This window comes from Salmo trutta, chromosome 34, assembly GCF_901001165.1.
Source record: "Salmo trutta chromosome 34, fSalTru1.1, whole genome shotgun sequence".
NCBI lineage: Eukaryota > Metazoa > Chordata > Actinopteri > Salmoniformes > Salmonidae > Salmo > Salmo trutta.
This window is the reverse complement of record NC_042990.1, coordinates 32182283-32192282: the sequence shown is the minus strand read 5'-3', so window position 1 is coordinate 32192282 and position 10000 is coordinate 32182283. Positions and strand designations below refer to the sequence as shown.

At 40.9% G+C, this 10000-nt stretch overlaps 1 protein-coding gene across 1 annotated transcript in view; it reads right to left on the bottom strand.

The window, feature by feature from the left end:
- LOC115174040 (gamma-aminobutyric acid type B receptor subunit 2) overlaps positions 1-10000 on the bottom strand; it is a 413659-nt gene that overhangs the window by 294093 nt on the left and 109566 nt on the right. Inside the window, exon 2 of the mRNA XM_029732652.1 lies at positions 4159-4296. Coding sequence (XP_029588512.1) covers positions 4159-4296 — 138 coding nt within the window. The remainder of the gene's footprint in view (positions 1-4158; positions 4297-10000) is intronic.

Sequence of the window (10000 nt, the reverse complement as noted above, 5' to 3'; positions counted from 1 at the left end):
TGATATGTCGAATTGTATGTTCTTTTTGATGGCGTAGAATGCCCTTCTTGCCTGTGGCGCTGATGTTTAGGCCAAGGTATGTACAGTTTTTTGTGTGCTCTAGGGCAACTGTATCTAGATGAAATTTGTATTTGTGATCCTGGCAGCTGGACCTTTTTTGGAATATCATTATTTTTGTCTTACTGAGATTTACTGTCAGGGCCTAGGTCTGACAGAATCTGTGCAGAAGATTTACGTGCTGCTGTAGGCCCTCCTTGGTTGGGGACAGAAGCACCAGATCATCAGCAAAATGTAGACATTTGACTTCAGATTCTAGTAGGGTGAGGCAGGGTGCTGCAGCCTGTTCTAGTGCATCCCGGTCTCACCCCACAGCCCTGAGGAAAGAAAAGTGTGTGTTTATTTTAAGCGCACACTTGTTGTTTTTGTATCTCCCTCTCTCTTTCTCTCTCTCTCTCCCTTTCTCTCTCTCTCTCTCTCTCTCTGTCTCTCTCTGTCTCTCTCTTCCTCCCCCTCACTCTCTATCGCTTCCTCTCTCTTTATCTCCCTCTCTCTCTTTTCCCCCTTTCTCTCTTTCTCTTTCTCTCTCTCTCTCTCTCTCTCTCTCTCTCTCTCTCTCTCTCTCTCAGCCAATGCTCAAAGCTTGCTGTCCTCCGTCTATCTTTCCATCCCTCGTTTACCATCTGTCTATTTGCCCTCGTAGCATTCTTATCTTCCATTTCATTTGCTTTTGCAGTCATTTTCATCACCACATAGCTTACTGTACTCTACACAGCACTGCTATAAAGAGTAATTGGTGCTTAGCAGAGAGGATGAGCCTGTATCTTCAACAATACCATGAGACAATCAGGATGTGAGCGAGAGAGCTGCTTGAGGATCAGTAGTTTTATAAATTCAATGGCAGATGGGGCCTGCAAACTGATCATGGTTCTGCAACACTGCAAGTGTGTGTGTGTGGGGGGGGGGGGGGGGGGGGGGCACTTCCTTGATTAAAAATCTATTTCTACAAATATGTAAATGAATATACTGTATAATGAAACATTTCTCAGGAATTGTTGTCCAGCGAAGTTGCTAATAGACACTGTCTAAATACTGTCTAGCTGTCACTGCTTTTTATATGGAAATTACGTTGTTATTTTTAATTTAGGGCAGCACATTAGAAGCCATGGAAAATCTGCATATTTTCCAATAAAATGCCTCAATTCAAAAGCAGGTTTACACCTATTCACTCAATCATGCATTTCCCCTCAAATGTCTCAAATTCCCTTTATCCATGATAATAGCAACAATCAATATGTTTCCATGCCTATATACTATCCCAGAAAACTTCCCACACATGTTATTCCTCGCTTCCTCGCTTCCTCGCTCCTCACAGAATGCTTATGAGGCTGATACATATAGATCAGACATGGAAAGTAATGCACCTCCCACTGGCTGCTGACGTCAGGGCCCAATGCACTGGCCTACGTCTGCAGCTTGGAGCCAGGCAGCCTCCTGCAGCCCTGCCCTGTTCCTGGCACAGGGTCTGCTTCCATCCACTGGGAGACAGATGAAAGTCAATGGGCCCAGAGAGGGAGATGGAGAGAGAGGCATCTAGCTAGCCTAGTGCAATCTGGATCTGCAAAGAAACCAGAGTAGAACATAGTGGTACTGTAAATTATCCAAAAGCAGTTTGAGTTTAATCAGTGAGTAAAGCCGATTAACTGCACCTCCTATGAAGGTCCAGGGATTTGGAATTGAAAATGGAAGTCCTTGAATAGTATGGTTTTGGGTTACATTTAATTTAGCGGTTCATTTGGAGTCTTTGCCAATCCAACTGCAATTACATTCTCAAACACTAAGGTTTTGAATCAGTGAACTTTTAAGACAAGAGTCGGCCTCTAATGACTAATCGAAGGGACACTAGTCAGGTCCAAGAGGACTTTGTCATCTTCCTGATGTTAGAAAACAATATGTCCGCACAGCATACTACCACCCCCAGGCCAATGGAGGAGTGAAATGCTTCAATCAGACCTTGAAGAATGGCCTTAGATCATACCTTGCCAAGAGTTGTACGTTCACCAAGGCCCTCTTCCACAGAGATGACAATACTGTACTCAACCACCACTACACTTCCTCGCCATTAATTGACAGTACCTCACCATAATGACAGCTCCTCAAGGCTTGGAAAAAAGTCACTGACTGTTCAGGGCTCTATTTTAACAAGCATAACTCAATGGTAAATCTAAGCGCTGGTGGTAGCGCTATAGGTCCAGGGGTGTGTCAGAAATCCTTTTTGCTATTTACACAACAAAAAAATGATCGACGCAGTGCTGGCAGTGATGCGAAAGGGCTTGGTTTTGATGAATAGAGAGGCTTGGCCTCTCACTGGCCAATCAGAAGGTGCTCGATGGCTAAATATGTAGTTGCCTCAAGTTGTGTATTTACGGTCTTTTATGTATTGCTTGGAATCAACTCCAATTCCAATGTTAATCCGTTATAGTTTGTTAAATAGCTTACAGAAACTAATTAAGAAAATGTACACCTAGCCCATCTTTGCTAAATACATTTCCTTGAACCTGTTTGCAGTCTACATTGTTCTAAGTAATTGCATGGCTTCATTGTGGAAATATATAGGCCTACATAGCATGCACACTGATATAGGGGCTAGGTCTACTGTAAATTACATCATGGATGAGCATGGACATGCCAAATATTGTCAATTGACAAGATAAAATTCATTATTGATATGGCCTAAAAAGAGAGCGAATAATTCTAGTCAAATTCTAAACAAAATGAAACAACAACTAGTTTTAAATAGTCTAAATACACTTACAGGCACCATAATTGCTCCCTGTAGGCAATAATATTAAAACAATGATGCAGACTATGGAGGGTTTTACGTACATCCAAACTTTTCACAGTAGCTGGATCAAGATCCAATATAAAGATAAAGGGAGAATGTCCACTCACCATTATACTGCTCCCAAATAAAAAAAATGTATGAACATATTCGAACCATCTTACAGATCGCACTGCCTACAATACACAGATAAAAAGGGAATGTCAGCTCACTGTTTTGCTATCGCGATTAAGATTTATTTCCAAGCCGTGTCACAAGCCAAACCCTAAATCGACGGTCTTGACTAGCCTACTTGATTGCATTGTGCAGAAAAAAACAGCCTTCATTGAGAGGAGGGGAGACTATGCTTGGTTTTTATCAAATAAAATGAAAAAGCATTAGTTTTTATGTTTCTTAATACGAAGTATACAGGCACCAGAAGCATATTACTCTAGTCGCATGTTCATATGGACAGTGTGCATCACGGCTGGATATGCTGCGTTTCCGCTGTCAAAATGAATTCCATAACCAACCGTGTTACTGCTAAAACCAGCTTTTTGTTGATCTTAAATATCCCTACCAGCGTTGCCTGAAATTAGCACTTTGAATCATGTTTTTAAGGACACACCTCAAATGTTTCCACCCTTCCCATCTGAGCCCTAGGAAGCTGATATAAGACAGGTAAATGAAAAGCCCTTCCCAACAGTGCAGAGAGAAAAGGAAAAAATAAATTATAACACGAGGAACAAACTAGTGCACTCCTCCCTATGTAGTGCACAAGTTTTACCAGGGCCCATAGGGCTATTCAGGGTAAGGGTGCCATTTGCGGCACAGCCTTGATATTTCCTGTTTTATTCCATCTCTGGGTTTATGAAATGGATAAGGATCGTCCTGGATTAAAGATTTACCAATTAGATATTTCCCCTGGTGAAGTCGATGAAGGATTAAGCCATGAGTTAGGACCTCGCAGAGACCCCAGCCCAGACCCCATCTACAGAACCATAAGACTATGGGCTCAGCCAATTACAAACGTACAAATTAATCAATTAGCAAACTTGCATATCCTGTCACTGTGGTTCCAACCTCAAGCCCACACACACATACACTTTGCACATGCATGGGTACGCACGGACACACACACACACACACACACACACACACACACACACACACACACACACACTTATCCTAACAACTCAAAACTCACATTTGTCCCATCTCACATCATATCAAGAGGGAACCCCACCAAAGCTACATAGAAAGACAACTCCCAAAAAGAGGTCAAATCCAGCTGGAACAGACCAACCCATCCTCCTCATAACAACCAGACTTGTTCCTACCTGCACCAGGTTCCACCCCTCCAGTGACTCAGCGATGATGGATGTGACAGAAGGACACACCCCTCCGAAGATCATCAGGTGTTTGGGTCCGTAGCATATGGCGTCGAAGAAGGCCCTCAAACCCTTGGCGTTGTCACACTGCATAGGGACAGATAGGAGGTTTGGAAGAGGGAAGGAGAGAGAGAGAGAGAGAAAGACAGAGAGAGAGAGAGAGAGAGAGAGAGAGAGAGAGAGAGAGAGAGAGAGAGAGAGAGAGAGAGAGAGAGAGAGAGAGAGAGAGAGAGAGAAGTTTAAAAGCTGCATTACATTTTTCGAGCCTATTTTGGGCTGGGAAGTGGCTGGCACGCAACGGTGAAAGCACATATTTAATTGTGCTCTGTACTGCACACCTCTTACGGTAGTAAGGGCCTGCGTCCCAAATGGCACCCTATTCCCTATATCGTTCTCTACATTTGACCAGGGCTCAAAGGGGCTCTGGTCTAATGTAGTGCCCTACATAGGGAATAGGGTGTAACCTGGACCTCACCTTTGGAGTTTGTGGGGAAAGTTTTCATTTGGAAAGGACAGAATTATGTGAGGCATACACAGACAGACTATGTTAGCTATATACAGAAGCCTAAATATACACATCAAATACATGTGTCACCTATAGATATGCAATGCATACCTTTAAGTCCATGTGTAGCACTTAAATACATTGTTATGCAATATGTGAGTACAAATCTGCAATACAATAGAAATGAACAAAACATGGCGTAATGTGATATCTCGAAATGATGTGTGAGAGAAAGCGAGCGAGAGCAGAGAGAGAGAGGGGGGAAAGAGAGAGGGGGGCGAGGGAGAGAGAGATGAGAGAGAGAGACGATCCCACTGCTGCTACTGCAGAATACAGCCATCACCATGGCAACGCTCTTGGCTCTGTAGAGCTGCAGGAGGGAGATGAGAACAGGGGTAGAAAGAAAGAGAGAGAGAGAGAGAGAGAGAGAGAGAGAGAGAGAGAGAGAACAGGAGAGAAAGAGAGAGAGAACGGGGAGAGAGAGAACGGGGAGAGAGAGAGAGAACGGGGAGAGAGAGAGAATGGGGAGAGAAGAGAGAGAACGGGGAGAGAGAGAGAACGGGGAGAGAGAGAGAGAGAACGGGGAGAGAGAGAACGGGAGAGGAGAGAGAGAACGGGGAGAGAGAGAGAGAGAACGGGGAGAGAGAGAGAGAACGGGAGAGAGAGAACGGGGAGAGAGAGAGAGAATGGAGAGAGAGAGAACGGGGAGAGAGAGAGAACGGGGAGAGAGAGAGAATGGGGAGAGAGAAAGAACGGGGAGAGAGAGAGAATGGAGAGAGAGAGAGAACGGGGAGAGAGAGAGAACGGGGAGAGAGAGAGGATGGGGAGAGAGAACGGGGAGAGAGAGAGAGAGCGAGGGAAAGAAATGGAATAGCTCTATTGATTGCTATGTGAGCTCCCTGACTAGTTTTGCTGTGATTTTCAGAGTTTGTAATGATATTCCTATCACTTCTTGCCCCTAATATTACCAGTCAATTCAGGATGTTCTCCTGTGTGTATGTAGAGTCCTAGGCAATGTCCACCTTGATGCACTGAAGCTCCACTTCTGAGGTGGTTTCACCTTGTTAAGATCATGTAGGTCTGAATTAGATTTTCTTCCAAGACGGCGTTGTGTGACTCAGTGGCAGGGATGAGAAATTGAACAGAGGACCTCAATGGAAATAAGCCTTAGGCCTTTATTGTGTTTTCATTCTCGATAATTTTTGTAATTATGTTTCTGGCAGCATTATGGGTATAGGTTCTCTCTTGCAACACAACTCCAGTTACTGATTTCATTTTCAAATAGCTTGGAGTGTCGACTTCCTCATTTTTGTAGTATATTGACTGTTGTTAAATGACAACAATATCGATTGATTCATTTTGGGGTAAAAAAATGTGTACAGTTTAAATTTCAAAAAAACTCCTGTATCTTCCTCCGCCTCCTGTATTTTGGGTAAATGAAACATAATAATCCCATAACCAGTGATCCACAAGGCACATGTGTGTGCATACACTGGTACATCGTACAGTGCCTCCAGAATGCATTCATACCCCTGGACTTATTCTATATGCTCTTGTGTTACAGTCTGAATTCAAAAAGGATTAAATATTTAAAAAACTCTCACCCATCTACACACAATACTCAATAATGATAGAGTGAAAACATGTTTTTTGAAATTTTTGCAAATGTATTGAAAATCAAATACAGAAATATCTCGTTCACATACAGTACCAGTCAAAAGTTTGGACACACCTACTCATTAAAGCATCTTTATTTTCTTTTTTCTTTTACTATTTTCAACATTGTAGAATAATAGTGAAGACATCAAAACAATGAAATAACACACATGGAATCATGTAGTAAACAAAAAAGTGTTAAACAAATGTAAACATATTTTATATTTGAGATTCTTCAAAGTAGCCACCCTTTGCCTTGATGACAGCTTTGCACACTCTTGGCATTGAATTAATTAGACTGTTAGCACCAAGGCGGTGTTCCCTAGTAGGACGTTCGCTGTGTGCAGCTCACCCTGCACTATCAGCTCAAACATAAATTTCACTGTCATGTCTACTTCTGATAAGCCGCTCAGTAAAACAATCAGCAAAACAATCAAGAATCCCAGAAAAGTGCTAAAAATAGCCCACATTAACTTCTTAGGGCTAGGGGGCAGTATTCAGAAGTTTGGATGAATGAGGTGTCCAAAGTAAACTGCCTGTTACTCAGGCCCAGAAGCCAGATATGCATATAATTGGTAGTATTGGATAGAAAACACTCTAAAGTTTACAAAACTGTTAACATAATGTCTGTGAGTATAACATAACTGATATGGCAGGTGAAAACCCGAGGACAATCCATCCAGATATTTTTTTTCAGCTCACCTCTGATTACAATGGCTGGGAATGGGAATATAAATGGAAGTCCTCCCAGATTGCAGTTCCTAGGGCTTCCACTAGATGACAGTCTTTAGAAAGAGTTTCAGGCTTGTTTTTTGAAAAACGAGCTAGAATTTGTAGTTTTTCTAAGTGGCTCCCATTTTGGCTATAGTGTTTGTAGCTCGCTCCGGTGAGTGCGCGTACTTCGTTACTTATCTCCGGTAATGGTCTCTGGTATTCTCCATCTTAAATTTCATTATTTATTTACATAATAGGGTACCTGAGGATTGATTAGGAATGTTGTTTGATATGTTTGGAAGTAGTTTATTGGTAACTTATGGGATTCATTTGTATGAAATTTGAATGAGGGAAACCGGTGGATTACTGAGTCTAGCGCACCAATGAAACAGACTTTTCTGGGATATAAAGAAGGACTTTATCGAACAAAAGGACCATTTGTTATATAGCTGGGACCCTTGTGATTGCAACCAGATGAAGATCTTCAAAGGTAAGTGATTTATTTTATCGCTATTTCTGACTTTCGTGACGCATCTGCTTGGTTGGAAAATGTATGTAATGCTTTTGTGTGCGGGGCGCTGTCCTCAGATAATCGCATAGTGTGCTATCGTCGTAAACCCTTTTTGAAACCTGACAACATGGCTGGATTAACAAGAAGTTAAGCTTTTAAATGATGTATGACACTTGTATTTTCATGAATGTTTAATATTACGATTTCTGTCATTTGAATTTGGTGCTCTGCAATTTCACAGGATGTTGGCCAGGTGGGACGGTAGCGTCCCATAACATATGTAGCATAAGAAACAAGGTTAATGAAATTGATAACTTTCTAGTAACAGAGGACATTCATATACTGACTATCTCTGAAACCCACTTAGATAATACTTTTGATGATATAGTGGTAGCAATACATGGTTATAATTTCTACAGAAAAGACAGAAATGCCAAAGGGGGTGGTGTTGCAGTCTATATTCAGAGCTACATTCCAGTAAAGCTTGGAGAGGATCTAATGTCAAATACAGTTGAAGTAATATGACTACAGATTCATCTGCCCATTCTTATAGGAAGTAGCTATAGACCACCAAGTGCTAACAATCAGTATCTGGATAATATGTGTGAAATGCTTGATAATGTATGTGATATCAACATAGAGTTATATTTTCTGGGTGACCTTAAATATCGACTGGCTTTCATTAAGCTGCCCACCCACTGTAACCAGTACCTGCAACCTGGTTCAGGATATCAGTCAATCTACCAGGGTAATTACAAACAGCACAGGAATGAAATTATCAACATGTATTGATCACATGTTTACTAATGCTGCAGAAATTTGCTGTAAAGCAGTATCCAAATCCATTGAATGTAGTGATCACAATATAGTAGCCATATCTAGGAAAACCAAAGTTCCAAAGGCTGGACCTAATATAGTGTATAAGAAGTACTGTCCTACAAGAGGCTTTGTAATGATTCCTATGTTGATGATGTAAAGACTATTTGCTGGTCTGTGGCGTGTAATGAGGAGCAACCAGACGCTGCACTTGACACATTTATGAAATTGCTTACTCCTGTTACTAATAAGCATGCACCATAATGAAAATGACTGTAAAAACTGTTAAATCCGCATGGACTGATGAGGAATTTAAAAATGTTATGGTGGAGCGGGAAAGGGCAAAAGGAATGGCAAATATGTCTGGCTACATAACCAATTGGCAAACCTATTGCAAATTGAGAAATCATGTGACTAAACAGAACAAAAAGAAGGAGAAACTATACTATGAAACAAAGATAAATGCTATAAAGAATTATGGTAAAAAGCTTTGCAGCACCTTAAATGACATTTTGGGCAAAAAGTTAAACTCAGCTCCATCATTCATTGAATCAGACGGCTCATTCATCACAAAACCCACTGCTATTGCCAACTACTTTAATGACTTTTTCATTGACAAGATTAGTAAATTTAGACATGACATGCCAGCAACAAACGCCAAACCTACACATCCAAGAATAACTGACCAAATAATGAAAGACAAGCATTGTAATTTTGAATTCCGTATAGTGAGTGTAGAAGAGGTGACAAAAATGATTGTTGTCTATCAACAATGACAAGCCACCAGGGTCTGACAACTTACAAACTACTGAGGATGACAGCAAACGATATTGCCACTCCTATTTGCCATCTCTTCAATGTAAGCCTACAGGAAAGTGTGTTCCCTCAGGCCTGGAAGGAAGCAAAAGTCATTGTGCTACCCAAGAATAGTAAAGCACTCTTTACTGGCTCAAACAGCTGACCAATCAGCCTGTATTCAACTTTAACCAGATACAATACGACAGTAAATAACTTAACAACAGACTTTCTGCACATTTATAGGGAGGGGCATTCAACATGCACGGCATTTACACAAATGACTGATGATTGGCTGAGAGAAAATGATAATACAAATATTGTGGGAGCTGTTTTGTTAGTCTTCAGTGCGGCTTTTTTTTAGGGGTGAATCAGCTTAATATTGTGGAAAGATAGTTGCTTCTATCAATGTAAATGTCTGCCTCATTTCCAGTCCCCCATATCTTTTTTTGGTAAATATATATATCCATTTACATACACATATGCATACATATACGCATATATACATTCACATACCTATATATAGATAAATACTTTTTTTAGAATATACCTTTATTATTCCCCGCAAACCCTACCACCCTTCCCCCAATTGTAAACTAATAAACAATAACACTTAGGCTTCTACCTTCCGTTTATACATCTTATACACATTTTACAGACACAATCTATTTTACAATAGTTATATTTTGTTTGTTTTTAGTCCTTCCTCTATTTCTGATGTCCATCCAGATTGATTTCTATTTAGAACTGTGCTATTTCACAAAATTTCTGAACCTATATACGTTTTTACACAC